Source organism: Rhinolophus ferrumequinum, chromosome 2, assembly GCF_004115265.2.
Source record: "Rhinolophus ferrumequinum isolate MPI-CBG mRhiFer1 chromosome 2, mRhiFer1_v1.p, whole genome shotgun sequence".
Taxonomy (NCBI): domain Eukaryota; kingdom Metazoa; phylum Chordata; class Mammalia; order Chiroptera; family Rhinolophidae; genus Rhinolophus; species Rhinolophus ferrumequinum.
In genome coordinates this window covers 30465049-30481782 of record NC_046285.1, presented here as the reverse complement: position 1 = coordinate 30481782, position 16734 = coordinate 30465049, and the positions used below count along the sequence as shown (strand labels likewise).

General features: G+C 36.0%; 1 protein-coding gene across 6 annotated transcripts in view; it reads left to right on the top strand.

Moving 5' to 3' along the window:
* Positions 1 to 16734, top strand: part of SENP7 (SUMO specific peptidase 7) — a 128412-nt gene that overhangs the window by 103015 nt on the left and 8663 nt on the right. For all 6 annotated transcript variants that reach the window (XM_033123947.1, XM_033123988.1, XM_033123955.1 and 3 more), the window contains 4 exons: positions 386 to 648; positions 2909 to 3042; positions 4503 to 4619; positions 12313 to 12435. In XM_033123947.1, the coding sequence (XP_032979838.1) occupies positions 386 to 648; positions 2909 to 3042; positions 4503 to 4619; positions 12313 to 12435 (637 nt within the window). The remainder of the gene's footprint in view (positions 1 to 385; positions 649 to 2908; positions 3043 to 4502; positions 4620 to 12312; positions 12436 to 16734) is intronic.

Here is a 16734-nt window from a genome sequence, read left to right as displayed (position 1 = left end):
ATTTAATTAATAGATTTAATATATGGAGGAGGCTAGAGAAAAATAATTAATTGCTTAGTTATCATTCATTCATTTATTCATACATTCATTAACAAATGTTTACTAATACCTAATAAATGCCAGATCCTGGAAATACAGAGTTCAGTACCATTGTGGAGTTTTCATTCTAATGCAGTAAGAGTCCAAAAATTGTGAATTTTGGTTCTGGGTTACTAATGGCCTACTTTAGGATTTAATTTACCTGGGTTATTAACTAACATAGAAAGTACTTTGTTGGATTATATATCAACCTTACTGTTATTAAGAATCAAATTATTTTAATTATAATACACTTGAAAAATAATATTATTGATAAAAATTGTGTTGGTTTTTTTTTTTTAAATAGCAAAATCCAGTGAATTCATTTTCCTTGAGCTACACAATCCTATTTCACAAAGAGAAGAATTGAAATTAAAAGACATCATGACAGAAATAAGTACAACCAACGGAGAATTAGAGCTTTCTTATCCATTGTCTTGGGTTCAGGCACTTCCTCTATTTCAGGACCTCTCTTCAAAAGAAAGTTCTTTTATTCATTACTATTGTGCTTCAACTTGTTCTTTCCCTGCTGCTGCTGCTGAAGAAATGAAGATGAAACCAATATCTAAGGTTAGCATATGATTAATATAATTGGTGAGGAGGAGAGAGGAGGTTTGGTAAAAATTCTTTCATTGAAATTACATTGATTTCGAAATGCTGTGTTTTGTCAAAAGGGCGCAGGAGCCAACCTGAAAGAACTCCCAATGCTAGACGTACAACAGTTGGATCAGCAAAATCAATAATGATAGCATGTGATTATTACCAAAGAATAAAATAAATACCCACAAGTCTCTATTGGTACAAATAACTGAATTAATGAATGGATAATTAAATAAATAATGGTGAATAAAGGGTTATTCTTTTTTAGAAAAGTATTCCAATTAATAAAGATAAAAAGAGAAATATAAAACCATCACTAGAAAAAGCATAGTTATGATTGTTACAGGTAAGGTCCACCTAGAGATGCTAAATTTAATGGTTGAAAACTTAAGGAGAAACAGGATGTATGCATAAGCTCAAATTCTCTTCCCAAAAATATTTATTAATTACAAAAAGTAGCAACTTTACAGTAGAGAATCCTGGCAGACATCACCTTAACCCAAGTGATCAAAGGTAACATCACCATTGATAAGACATGTTGACATTACGTATTTGTCACATCATGCACCGAGAAGGGTACATTACTTCTGTGGTATTCTTCCAAATAGTGCATAACTTTAGTCTAATCATGAGAAAAAATCAGACAAACCTGGTTACAAAATAACTGACTAATGCTCTTTAAAAATATCAAGATTATGAAAGACAAGGAAAGACTGAGGAATTGATTATAGGATCTTGAAACAGAAAAAATATATTAGTGGAAAAACTAATGAACTCAGAATAAAATGTGTAGTTTAATTTATAATATTATACCAAGGTTAACTTCTTATATTTGATAACTATACTATGGTTGTATAAGTTGTTAATATTGTTACCGAACTCAGGTTCGGCTGCTTGCTGCTCATAAGCCCATGATTGAGAGACAAGGTTGGTGGAAAGAAAGTAGGTTTATTCACAATGCTAGTATTCCGGGAACATGGTGGACTGCTGTCTCAGACACCACCTTCCTCCTTCTGAGAATGGCCAGAAGGTTTTATAGGCATGTAGGAAGAAGCAGAAGAAAAGAAAGGAGGAGTTAGTCCAGCGATTCCTGGGTGCTGATGAAAGGGGGCGTTAGGTGATTGTTGGGTGCTGACATCTGAAAAAAAATAAAATGCTTCCCAGAGTCTGGTTTGTTCTGAGATAAAGTTATTTTGGACCCTGTTATAGGAGTGAATCTCAGTCTGGTTGCTGGCGTAGCAGATGTTTAAGGGCTGAAACAATTTCTTTCAAGTCAGTGTTCGGGAGGTTAAACAGATTAATGAGGTATGCATGCAGCCTTGAGAAAACAGGGTCATTAAATTTGGTAGGAGGGGAGGGAAGCAAAGAAAAGGAGAAATAATTTTCAAGTAAATTACATTGTTAAATGGAAGTAAGCTAGAGTGTTAAATCTCGAAAATAGAAAATATAGTGCCACCCTTACTACATTATGGGAATCTGGGTTAGGCTGGGGTTTTTTTGCAACTTTTCTGTAAGTCTAAAATTATCTTGAAACAATTACTAGTAAGTTTTAAAATGCTGGGTTGTTTGCCTTTTTTCTTTTTAACTAGAAGGTTGGTAATATAACATGTGGCTTGTGTATCTTTGCAAAATACCTCTAGAAAGAAAAGTGTTTATTAAGTTTGTGGTGGTGTGTGCGCACACACGCAATGAGCTGGTCTGGGGCTAATCTGTTATTTAAAAGACCTATAGAAAGCCACATTGCTGGAAGACAAAACATGAGCCTTTACCACTATTTTTATGTATATGTTATAAAAATTTTGCATGGTACTTATATTGTGTATGCAAATTTATATCCTACTTTTCCATTTAATGATAGAATATCAATTTATATTATAAACTCTTTCAGTTTCCTAAATTTTATTTTTTTCTACAATTTATCCATCACCTCTTTTGTTCATTTTGAACTGCAGAGTTTTCAAATTCTCCTTTAATTATAAAGCTGATCTGCAAGTAACACTTCAAGTGAAACTTTGACCATTGTATGTATAACATCGTTTGATCAAAAGTATATTTTGATGTTTATATTTTTGTAGAAATTCTAAAAGTATAGAAATAACTTGATATGGATTTCCTTTAGTCACACTTTCTCTTACAAGTCTAGGTTTTGACTTTGTCCTTTTGAGAGTTAATATGGAGAGTTAATATGAGAGTTAATAAGGAGACCTTTTTCTTTGTCCTTTTCTGTCAGCCCTCAAATACAGATACAGCCAAGCCTAATTACACCTTCCTGCAGAAGCAAAGTAGTGGTTGCTACTCACTTTCTATTACATCTAATCCAGATGAAGAATGGCGAGAAGTCAGGCACACTGGACCTGTTCAGAAGTATGTACTGTGTCATATCCTATTTGTAAGGTGGGAACATTAGTAGTTTTCATTCATGTTGCTGATTTTCTGCAGTTTACTTTTTTAAATGTTTTGAGATTTACTTTCATGCTCACAGTTAATAATAGAAATAATGTTTTCTTAATTCATGAGATAGTTAAAAAAACTTCATTAAGAAGACAATTGGGTGCCATTTTATTTAGTTTCATGTCATAAGACAGAAATGGCAGCCAAAATGTCACATTCAGTAAGATTAAAGCATTTATTGAAAAAATTTGAATACTAGTGTATGATTTTTAAGATTATATATATATTTTTAAGATTATATATTTCATATCTAAATACATGTAGGACTGTGAAATTATTTACTACAGTGTGCCTCAATTTAAAATCCTTTGTAGTTTATCAGAACTTTCAGAAGTTCCTTCTTTGTTTATATTTGATCTTTTATATGTCTTCTCAAGATAATTGATCTTTTATATGTCTTCTCATGGTTGGAAGGCAGAACAGGGAGTCTGTGCATTTTGAGGGTGATTTTATTCCTCTATGTGATTCCTTTACTGTTTTAGGAAGAAAAATGAAAGCACGGATAGGAAAATAGCCAATAAAATAGAAACTATCATAGTAACATTTAAAATTTTAACATATTCTTATTTGATTTAGGTGCCATGGTTACCCAGATTAAATCAATTGCAGGTGACTTTTCTTGAATCTTTCTGGTTCAAGAAATACTTATTATACCTTTATTATTGACTACACTTGTGCATTGAGTATCATCCTGTCTATTCCAAGATTATAGCCAGGAATTTACAACTGGTCTTATTTTTGAACTTTAAGAGAGAGTGCCAGAAAGAAGATGCCTAATTATTTGTCATCTGTCTTCTACTTCTTTTTGGTTGTATTCTAATTATTTATTTCCTTTATGTTCTCTTAAGTGTTACATCATTGTAAGCGCTTACAATGGGAAACTTGCCTCCTAAGCCTCCCGTGTTATTTCTTTATTGCCCAGAGGCTGGTTTAGCTTTGCCACCAGTAGAACATAATTTTTGACTGATGGCTCTTCTAAATAGAAAGGAACTAGTGTTGGGGATTCACTTAGAGTTGGAAAGTAGAGCATAGGAAAATCTTCTATGGTTGTTAGAAAGGTTAGTTTGTTGAAAGGTAAAAATTGTGCAGAAGAGGGACATCCTTAATGGTATTGTAACAGCTGTGAGATATAAGCTATTGACTAGACAAGTATTGAGACTCACCCACACAGGAAGAATTGGAAATGAAAAAATAATGAAAGTACTATTAGTAGCTTGTGAAAGTAAAGGAAGGAAAATACAATTGCTTGTATACTGCCAAATATTTTTTACACGACATATTTTATTGCCCTGTTATTATTCCCTATAACAAATCTCTTTGACACTAGAATTTTCAATACCAATATATTTTTAACTTTATTTTTACTTTTTAAGGTTGATTGTATATCCTCCACCACCTACTAAAGGGGGATTAGGAGTAACTAACGAAGATCTGGAGTGCTTAGAAGAAGGGGAGTTTCTTAATGATGTAATTATTGATTTCTACCTTAAGTAAGTATAGTGATAAATGATCTCATTTGTTTTACAGGTTTTGATGTGAATCTTAAAGTAAATGTTTTTATCTCTGAAGTTTTTCTATAAAAGTAACCTGCCAAGATTTCAGATTTGAAAATTTTTTGCCTACCAAAATCTTCTAGCGTTGACTAATTCAGTTTCTTTCCTTTACTTCCCATAGATACTATATACTTTCAGAAGAGATATTTTTTTCTTTCAGTTTTTGTTTTTGATTTATTCTTCTTTGACTATTATTGTGGTGAAGGAAGTATTTGCATAACTACAGATCACTTTGGGAACTGAAAAAAAGCAATTCTGTGTAGTTTCCTTTGTATCTTTAGCACTGTAAGAACTAACAGTCATTTAAAAAAATCCACATCACTATTCCATTAAAAATAGTTTTAAAATTTTTGTATAGCCAAGCTGAAAAACTAGATAGGAAAGTTTTATGAACTTTCATGCAAAGGTAATTTGTTTCTAGTCGTCATTTTGTACTGTATCCCTAGACCTACATTTCCAATACTTCTTTGAGATGTCTCTAATTATTTCACTGGTCCCTCCCAAACTAAATTTATTTTCATCTTCCCAAAGATACTATTGTTTTACTGATAATACTATACTTATTCCAGTTACTCAGGTCCCAAATCTCACATTACCATTTATTTACTCTTTCTCCCAGACATTGTAGATTTAATCTGCAAGTTTGCTTTAGGTCTTTTTTATACCTTCCATATCTCTTTAACATCTTAACACGGAATACAGTTATAGTAACTGTTTTAATGTCCTTTTCTACTTATTCTAACATCTGTGTCAGTTCCGTGTCAATTTCAATTGACTGATTTTTCTCTTCATTATGAGTCTTTTTTTATTTTTCCTTCTTTGCATGGCTGGTGATTTTTTTGGGGGTGCTGGGTATTTCTGTATTCCTGTAAATATTCTTGAGTTTTGTTCTGGAACATAGACTATTTGGAAATAGCTTGATGCTTTCAAGGATCATGCCTTTTAGGATCTGTTAGATGAGACCAACAAATTACTCCCCACTACTGAGGAAAGACCTTTCTGAGTATTCTACCCAATACCTCATGAATCATGAAGTTTTCCAGCCTGGTTGGTAGGAAAAGACATTTTCCCGTGGCCTGCATGAATGCTGGGTACTGTTCTATCTAATGTTTTCAGGTAGTTCTTTCCTTACAAGCATGCAATGATTACTATTCTGATATTTACTTCAGGACTCTCAGCAGGTGTTTGGCGTTCTGTCTATATACACACAGATCTTTCCTTTCCAGTATTCTGATCTGCAAACTGCTTCCTTGGTTTCTCCTGACTCTCATCATCTCTTCTGCTCCGCGAGTCTGCCAGGCTCCACCTGGGTTACTCCTTCTTGTGCTGCAGGCTGGAAACTATCAAGGCAGTGAGCTGGGGCATTAGTGGAGCTCACCTTGTTTTCCATTTCTCAGGGATCACTGTTCTTTGTTGTTTGATGTCCAGGGTTTTGGAAACCACTGTTTCATCTATTTTTTCCAGTTTTTCGCTTGTTTCAAGCAGGAGGGTAAATCTGGTGCCTATTATTCCACCTACCGTGTTTCCCCGAAAATAAGACCTAGCCGGACAATCAGCTCTAATGTATCTTTTGGAACAAAAATTAATATAAGACCCAGTCTTACTTTACTATAATATAAGACTGAGTCTTATATATAATGTAATATATAAGACCCAGTCTTATTTAATATATAATATATTTAATATATAAGATAATTAATTAAAAATAATATAATATATTTAATATATAAAACCGGGTCTTATATAATATAATATAAGACCGGGTCTTAAAATTTTTGCTCCAAAAGATGCATTAGAGCTGATTGTCCGGCTAGGTCTTATTTTTGGGGAAACATGGTATTTTCGGGGAAACACAGTATACTGGGAATGAAAGTCTCCATCGTCATGGACTCTTCACCCTCCCTTCCCTCTCTACATATTCAGTTGCCAATTTTAGTAGATTCTGCCATTCAGATTGTCTTCAGTCATCACGATCTTTCTAGTATTCCTTGTCTTACCTAAATTGTTATTCTGTCTTTTTAACTAGTCTCCTTGTATCCTTTGTCTTTGTTTTCTTGTCCAATAAGTATATTTTTACAACCATTATTTTTCTTAAACTGCTCTAACAATGCAAATTCCATCAGAAACTTTTAGTATTTATTACCTGTCAAAATGAGTTCAAACACAGTCTGGCTCTTGAGGGTCTTGATAATATTACACCAATCTGTCTTTTCAGCCATCTACTAATAATCCTATATATATTACATAGTCTAGCAGAATTGAATTATAAACAGTTTGCTAAACAAAGCCCATCCTATTTAACTCTTCTGAATTAATGCCCTTTCTCTCTTTCTTTCCTATCCTTTTTTCTTCCCTCCCTCCTTTCTTACCTCCTTCCTTCCTTTTGATCCTTTTTTTTTTTTAAATTTTTATTAAAGAATAGTTAACACAATATTATATTAGTTCCCGGTGTAAACCATAGTTATTCAACATTTATAGACCTAAAAAAGTGATCACCATGATAAGTCCAGCAACCATCTGACATCATATCACACTATCACAGTATTATTAACTATATTCCATATGTTATACCCTACATCCCCATGACTATGACTACTATGTAGCAACCAATTTGTACTTCTTACTTCATTACCCTTTCCCCCGCCAACCCTCCTCCTATCTGGCAGCCTTCAAAATGTTCTCTATATCTATAAGTTTGTTTCTGTTTTATCTGTTTATTTTGTTCTTTAGATTCCACGTACAAGGGAAATCACATTGCATCTATATTTCGCTATCTGACATACCCCACTCAGCACAACACCCTCCATGCTGCCGCAGATGGAAAGAATGCATTCCCTTCTGTGGCTGAGCAATATTCCACTGTATATATGTACCACCTCCTCTTTTTCCACTCTTCCATTGATAGACACCTGTACTGCCTACACATCTTGTCCATTGTAAACAATGCAGCAATGAACAGATGGGTGCACATGTCCCCACAACGTAGTGTTTTGGGTGTCTTTGGATAAACGTCCAAAAGTGGGATTACTGGGTCTTTCTTTGTCACTTGTTATAGCCTTGGTTTTAAAGTCTATTTTGTCTGGTATAAGTATTGCTAAACTTTTTTTGTTTGTTTGTTTCCATTGTCATGAAATTTCTTTTTTCATGCCTTTACTTTCAGTCTGTTTGTGTCGTTCGATCTGAAGTGTGTCTCTTGTAGGCAGCATATGGAAGAGTCTTGATTTCTTATCCATTCAGTCACCCTATCTTTTGATTGGAGCATTTAATCTATTTACATTTAAAATGATTGTTGATCGATATGTAGGTACTGCCACTGATCTTTTTTTTTCATCTTAAAGAAGTCCCTCTAAGATTCCTTATAATTCTGGTTTGGTGATGATGAACTCTTTTACCTTTTTCTTGTCTGAGAAGCTGTTTATCTGTCATTCCATTCTAAATGATAGCCTTGCTTGGTAGAGTAATCTTGGTTGTAGGTCCTTGCTTTTCATCACTTTGAATATTTTGTGGCGGTTCCTTCTGGCCTGCAAAGTTTCTGTAGCAAATCTGCTGTTTTTACAATTCTTTCTTTTTCTCCTGCTGCTTTAAAGATTCTTTTTCTTTTTTTCCCCCTTTCTTCCACTCTGGTTCAAGCCATTGTTTCTCAGTCTAGTTGTATAGAACACAGCTCCCTGGCCCATGCTGGTATTATGAGCCTTGTGCTCCCCCCTGCTGAGGCAGTCGGTCACCAGTCGTTGGTAGGCCGCTCACAGCAGCTCACAGTAGCCCACAGTAGCTCACAGCAGCTCTTGCCACTGCCGGCCGCTCATGATGGCTGCCGGCCACTCATGCTGGATACCGGACGCTCCTGGTAGCACACGGTAGCCCACAGCAGCACAGCAGCCCGTGGCAGCATGTGGCGACCTTCGGCTGCTCATGGCAGCCCAGCTGCAGGGAGAGCCATTGTTCACAAGCTTAGCTGTAGAGGGCGCAGCTCACTGGCCCATGTGGGAATTGAACCAGCGACTTTGGCGTTAGGAGCATGGCGCTCCAACCACCTGAGCCACCGGGCTGGCCCTCTTTTTCTTTAAATTTTGGCATTTTAATTATGATGTGTCTTGGTGTAGGCCTCTGTGTGTTCCTGGTGTTTGGGACTCTGTACTTCCTTGTATGTCTGTTTCCTCTGCCAGGTTAGGGAAGTTTTCAGTCATTATTTCTTCAAATAGGTTTTCAATTTCTTGCTCTCATTCTCTTCTCCTAGTTCCCCTGTGATGTAAATGTAGGTATGCTTGATGTTGTCCTAGAGGCCCCTAAAACTGTCCTCATTTTTTTGGATTCTTTTTTCTTTTTGCTGTTCTGTTTGAGTGTTTTCTTCTACTTTCTAAATAGCCAATTTGATCCTCTGCTTCATTTAATCAACTGTCAATTCCCTCTAGTGTATTCTTCATTTCAGTTATTGTATTCTTTATTTCTGACTGGTTATTTTTATGTTTTTTATCTCCATTTTCATGTTTCCTATCTCTTTGCTGACGTTCTCCCTGTATTTGGAACTCTGCATCTAGTAGGTTGCTTGTCTCCATTTTGTTCAGTTCTTTTTCTGAAGCTTTGTTGTGTCCTTTTATTTGGGGCATGTTTCTTTGTCTCCTGATTTGGCTGCTTCCATGTGTTTGTTTCTATGTATTAGGTAGAGCTGCTATGTCTTCCAGTCTTAGTAGAATGGCCTTATGTAGTAGGTGTGCTGTGGGTCTCAATGGCGCAATCTTCCTGGTCACCTGAGGTGGATGCTCCAGGTTTGTTTCTTGTGTGGGTTTTGTGTGCCTTCCTGTTGTAGTTGAGCCTTTGTTGCTGTTTGTATGTCAATGGGAGGGATTAATCCTTGGGCTGATTGTGAATACTGGCTGTGACTACAGTGGAGGAGCTGTTGTGCAGGGGCTGACCTTAAAGAGCAGGATTCACTTTAGCAGTGCTCTGGTGCCTGCCCAGTGTGCCTTTTGCGTGTGTCTTCTATGGAGGCAGCTGGGTGTTGCTCTGGGTGAATCCAAAGTTGGCCACCCGTTGTGCCTGTTCTGTGGCCACCTAGGAGTGGCCCCACTATAAGCCAAGTTCAGCGGCAGCCTGTGCCATGCCCAGGGCTACCTAGCATGAGCTACAAAGCAATCTGCAGATGGACACCACCTGCGCTGTGCTTGGAGGTGCCTCGAGAGGTCAGGCCGCGAACCAACGCTGGCTGTGGCTATTGCTGGGCTTGGGCTCCTTGGCCAGAGATAACGGGACATGGCAAAGCCAGATGCTGCTTGTTTGAATTTTGTGAACCTTTGAGAGATTTTAGGAAAGTCTGTAGCATGAACGAAGACAGGCTGCTAATGAGGAAAAGCCACTGGAAGTGGCTTGGGTGTTCCTGAAAGTTGGGCGGGGCCTGGTCTCAGGGCATCAGAGTGAATGAATGGTATTAGGTTGATGAAGACTCAGATATGGCAGCCACTTGCATCTGCACACTGAGAACAGGAGAGCTCAACAAAGAAACAATGGCTTCTACCAGCTTCTTTGTCTGGGAGAATGCTGCCCCTCCAGCCTGCTATCTGAAGCCAGACAACCCAGTTCCTCCCCGTACATATGTTCCTGGCACCTTTTGAAGTGCTGCCCCAGCACTGGAGCTCAGACCAAGTGAATCTGTGTGTGGGCCCTTTAAAAGGAGCACCTGGGACTCCAGCTGCCCTTGTCTCACTCGGCCATGATCTCCACAGGTTTTTACAGCCAGAAGTTATGGTGACTTCTCTCCCTGGCATTGGAACCCTGGGCTGGGAGCCTACTGTGAGGCTGGGACCCCTTGCTTCTCTGGGTGGGACCTCCACAACTGAGTTATCTCTCCTGATTTCTAATGGTTACATGTGGGTGTGGGACCAGACTGTTCCACGTCTTCGCTCCTCCTACCTGTCTCGAAGTGGCTTCTTCTGTATGTCCTTAGTTGTAGGGCTTCAGTTCAGCTAGACTTCAGGCATTCTGTAGTTTAGTAGTAATTTTGTTATGCTTGTGAGAAGAGGTAATTGTAGCATTTATCTACTTTGCCATCTTGACCGATTCTCAATGCCCTGTTACTCTTGCTTCCTGGAATACTCACCTCTTTATCTCAACCTGTTGAGATTTTATTCTTCTTTCAAGGTTCCTTCATGAAACTTTTCCTAATCTTCTAAACAGATGTTATTTACTCCTAGGATACTTCATTTGCATCTCTTTTATGGTACTTACCATATTTTGCCTTATTTTAAAGTTATTTGGTGATTTTATGATCATTCTCCTTTTGAAGGTTAAGCATTTTGCATCTTACTTATTTTTGTATCCCTACAATAGTATCAAATTTATATGTTTTGAGATGAATTGGGTCATCAACAGTATTTTAATGTTTTATTGGAATTAACTAAAATTTTATTTCATGTTTCTATCTTCCTATACTTCCTTTGCACAGAACTGTCTATATCTATCTCTGTCCTTTTCAGAGTGGATTCTCTCTTTATTTTTTAAACTACTTAGTATTTATTTTTTAAATTAATGAGTAACTTTCAAGTAGTAAAGTGCATAAATCTTAAGTATACAGCTAATGAGTGTTCATATGTGTGTACTCATGTAATCATCATGTAGATCAAGATAAAGAATACTTCTAGCACCCCAGATTCAGTCTTTGTGTCTTCTTCCATGTAGTATATCTGCCCCATAACAACATTAAAAAAACTTCAAGTTGTTTTTGTCTTTTATGCTTTTTTTAAAGCAATTGCAAGGTCATATTTGAACCTGCATAAACAATAATAGCAAAGTTGTCTAATTTTGAAGGGTTTAATCATTAAATGATTGAATTACAAGCTTATGTTGAAGAATTGTTTTAGTATAGAAGTGGACTAAGAATTTAGAGGTTAGTCATGTCTCAGAGTTATTAAAATTTTTCTAGATTTATTTAGGAGTGTCAGTTTAAGTTGTATATATGATCGTGTGATTATTTGGTTAATATTTCCATGTGCTCTCACTTCTCCAGATTGTAGTTCTATTGGAGCAGGTACTTTTTTTTTCTCGTCTTTTATGTCTCTAGTGTAAATATGTTGCTTGACACATGTTAGGAGTTTGATAAATATTTGTTATGTAAATGAATGAATAAGTAGGCAATTTCTGCTTTAAACAATCTTTATGTAGGTGAGGTAATCAAAGAACAAAAAAAGCTGAAATCAGCAAATTGTGAGATTGCTTTGCATCTAATTGGATATAAAAATGAAGTTGTGGGATATAAAACTGAAAGCAACAAATGAAAAAGAAACAAACAAACAAAAACTCATAGACACAGACAACAGTTTATTGGTTACCAGAGGGTAAGGGGGGAGGGGGAGATAGAAAAGGGTAAAGGGGGTCTAATATGTGGTGATGGGAGGAGAACTGACTCTGGGTGGTTGAACACATAATGCAATAGATAGATGATGTGTTATAGAATTGTACATTTGAAACCTATATAATTTCACTAACCAATGTCACCCTAATAAATTTAATTAAAAAAAAAAAAAGATTTCCAGAACATACAAGATAATTGGGGGAATACCAGGTAAAATCTAAATTTAACTTTATTTTAATAAAAAAAAATATATAACTTAATTTTATGGTGTTGCTACTTTAACAGGTATCTTATATTGGAAAAGGCATCAGATGAACTTGTTGAACGAAGTCACATTTTTAGTAGCTTTTTCTATAAATGCTTGACAAGAAAGGAAAATAATTTAACAGAAGATAATCCAAATCTTTCGTAAGTCAATCTTCCAATGTACTTAAGTTTTGAGAGGCAAATATACTGTTTTGGTATTCCTAAGGATAAACCTCGTATAGTATTTCCTAGATTGAACAATATTACCACTTGTATAAGTCCTGGGTCTGTTTGCTCTGTAAAACATTTCTCACCCTTCCGAGGACTATTCCCTGTCACAGGGAGGCTGACGCTTGCAGGCTGCATTTCCAATTGCCTGTCCTTTGGGGGACACTGGAGGTTGAAAGGTAAGGAAGGAAGAAGCTAGGTTGTTTCTTCCTTACATTCTGCCTTGGGCAGTGATTCTGGCAGCAGCTGTGTTTCCTCTATGGGTCCATCTCTTTGGACAGACCCGCTAGAGCTCTAGCTTCCATCTGGAGGTACTGCTTCTTCCCGTTGCCCTTCAGCATAGGAGGATAGCAGTTTTCTACCATGCTAATCTCTGATTGCCTCAGTGTCCCCACCCCCCACACCTTTTGGCTTTACACTTTTTCTATCACCACTGTAGCCAATTCGCTACATTATATTTTATCTGTCTTAAATATATAGAGTGATATTTGTTTTTCTGGTTGGACCCTCACCAACATACTACTATTTAATTAAACTGATGTAACATTATACAAAATACCCTATTTGCTGGCAGAGTTTAGCTGAATTTCTGTCCTAGTATTTTTTGATTAATGCTAAAACCTATAGAACAGAGGGTAAGGATAGGCAAAAAGGAGGAAGGAGTTATTTTTATTTCTTAGATAGCAGTAACTTGATAGTTGTAGCCTGGGGCCATTTCACCCCTCTCCCCTCCCCTAACAATTTGTGTGATAATCTATATGGTAGACCCATGATAAAATTAAGAGTTTTTGTTTTAAAAATAGTTAGTGTAAATATTTGCCTTTCACTTCCCAATTTACAGGGTACATATTTGTACATTATTTCTTCTTGTACTAGTTCCTTTAGATCAGGGGTGTCCAAACTGCGGCCCGTGCGGGCCAACTGCGGCCCGCAATCCATTTTTAATTGGCCCGCAGCAAATTCCAAAAATATATTTAGTTTACTTTAAAAAACCAGGTGAGGCAATACGTACTTCACCTCGAGTGAGTGGCCCGGCTGTTTGTGTATTTTAATGCATATGGCCCTTGGTAAAAAAAATTGAAAAAAGTTTGGACATCCCTGCTTTAGATGATGTAGGGCATATATATTATATCCCAACTTCTCAGATGAGGAAGCAGGTCAATAAAGATTAAATAACTTGACTAAGGACAGACAGCTAGTAAGTGGCAGAGCTGGTTGGTACTTAGATCTATCTTTTTGTTTTTTTTTTAATTGGGGAATGTTGGGGAACAGTATGTTTTCCCAGGACCCATCAGCTCCATGTTAAGTCCTTGTTTTTTCAATCTAGTTGTGGAGGGCGCAGCTCACTCGCCCATGTGGGAATCGAACGAGCGACCTTGGTGTTATGAGCACTGTGCTCTAACCGCTGAGCCAATCAGCCTCCCAGATTTATCTTTTAACCTCTAGTCCAGAGATGTTTTCATTTTACTGGGCTGCCTTTAAAAAATGGTTGTGAAAGTTTGTTTCATTCCTTTAAAATAATAGGAATAATAAGCAAATAAGAAGATGATTAAGTGGGTAAATTGTGTTTTGTTTTGTTTTTTTTTTGTATTGTTGGAGAAAGAGGATAGGAATGGGGAGAGTATTAACATTATTGCATGCCTGCTTGGAACCAAGGCAGTGAACATAAAAGTTATTTTGTTTCATTCTACAATAATCATTAACATAAATGCCATCGTCTTCATTAATTGAAGCCTAAAGAAGTTAAATAAGTTATCCAAAATTGGATATAGCTTTCCAAGTTCCAAGTTCAAGCTCTTTCTATTGTTTATAGTGTTGTGATTATCTATTTTTTGTTCTAAAATGGGGACACTTGAGAAAATAAAACGAGGCTCTAATATTAACTACACTCACTGGGCAACGTGTGTAGTGGAGCTGTCCTAGACAAACTGGAACATGTGGTCAACCGTATTTTGAATGTCTTTATAGGTTGGAACTTGTGCTGTTGGACAAGTCCCGCCAGGATCAATTAAGGAGAAAATGACACTTTGAAAACACTTTTAATAATCAGGGTCAACGGAGAGGGATATATGGAAGGGGAAGATTTATTAAATAAATTTGATATTTAACATTTCTTATGTTCTTCTGTTCTACCCTGTTTCCCCGAAAATAAGACCTAGCCAGACAATCAGCTCTAATGCGTCTTTTGGAGCAAAAATTAATATAAGACCTGGTCTTATTTTACTGTAATATAAGACAGGATCTTTAATATAATAATAATATAATATGATATACATAATATAAATAATGTAATATAAATATAATACTGGGTCTTATATTAATTTTTTCTCCATAAGACGCATTAGAGCTGATTGTCCGGCTAGGTCTTATTTTCGGGGAAACATGATATGTATATAGATATTGATTTTTCGTACCATGTATTTAATCCCACATTTTGTTTTAAGATTATTAGTCAATATAGAGACTATGGATTAGGCATACCCACCTAGAAGCTAAGAAATGAAAGTAGGTAGATTCTGCTATATTTTCAAATTTTTAAAAATTTTGTTAAAAATTAAAAATGTTAGATATTGTAGGCCGGGTCATATATAAAAGTAATAACAAAACAAAGTTACATGAGTTATATTTTGGAGTAAGATGGTACTCCATACACGTACAAATGCTCATACTGATTCTTGGTCTGATGTGTTTGTAATTAGTATTCACTCAAAAAAATCCCTACAAATCAGTAAAAAAAAAAAAAGAGAAAACTCAGAAGCACTGAGTGTCCAGTGTTATAAACCTAATGGCCAATAAATTCCCTACAAAAGGTTCAAATGACTAGTGTTAGGAAATTGCAGACTAAATGATACACAAACTATTCAGGAGATCCTGCAAGATCTGGCTTCTCTCTATCTCCCTAATAAACTCATGTCACAACATTCTCCCCTCACCATATACTTCAGCTCAGCCTACCTCCTTTCAGTTTTCAAATATGCCAAGCTCTTTTCTATTTTCAGACTGAAGTTTTTTCTCTTGGCACTTTTTATTTGTTTCACAACACAATTTCTAATTATTTTATTTGTTTTTCATTTTCTGTTTCTCATTTTAAATTATAACCTCCGTGAGGTCAGGGAGTTTATCTGTCTTATTTTCTACTCTATCCCCAGTGCCTTTTGGTTAGTACTTAGAGCATACTAGGAATTCAAAGCAAAAGATAATAATAATGTGTATTATTGAATGGCGAGAGAACTGTTAGACATTAAATTGAGGATTTTCTACACAGAGATTATATTGTGGTGCCCATATTCTTTCCTACTCTCCTTGCCCCATCCTATGTCTAATATATTCCCAGTCAAATAAAGTTAGCATAATCAATAAATCTGCCAACATCAGCAGAACAAAATAGAAGAAAACCTGGTGTCTATCCTTAAGATTCTCAAATGGAAAACTAACAGAATATGCACTAGTTGAAAGTAATTGTTTGAAATCTTGTAATGGTCGTTCTGCAATAAGAAAATTCAGTAAACATATGACTCTGGATTATTTTATGAAGTTAATCTTCCACATAGTGCCTAATTACTACCACATCTTTTTGCCCATTCTGGATCCCATCTTACTCCTAATGTCTCCCCCTATGAGTTTGGCTAGGTAGTCAGATGAATAGGGATGGGACAAAGCTATCTGTTTCCTATATCACTTCGTGTATAAATCTGTAAGAATTTAGCGATTTGTTTATTTTAATTCCCTGCATAGAAAGAGGTCCTTCAAAGGTCTGATTGCTCATCCAAACGTTATATACAACCTCCTTTATGCCACTATTAAATGCCATCACCTTCCTAAAATTTTTCTTTATACCCTACTTGGTTTTATGTCTTCCTTCCTTAACTTTCCTGATGATGTAAAGAAAAGAAACTATTTTTTTTGTGTGTGTATGTGAACCAACCCTTTTATAGGTGACTTTCCTAGATGCTATAACATAAATCCTTATGATGCTTATATTTTAGTTATTTGTTGTAGGTTTTTTTTTTCCCCTCCCTCATTTTAAAATAAATTCCTTTTAAAATGAGTAGTTTTCATTCTTTGTTTATAGGAACTTAATAAGCATTTGTTGAAGAAATAAAAAGAAAGATCGATAAATGATGGGTTTACTTAACTCCTTATCCTATAGTTTTCTTATGTATGAAATGAAGGGAGATGAGTTTCATCTTTAAAAATCTAATATCTCCCTCCTTTCTCCTCTTCCATTAAGTT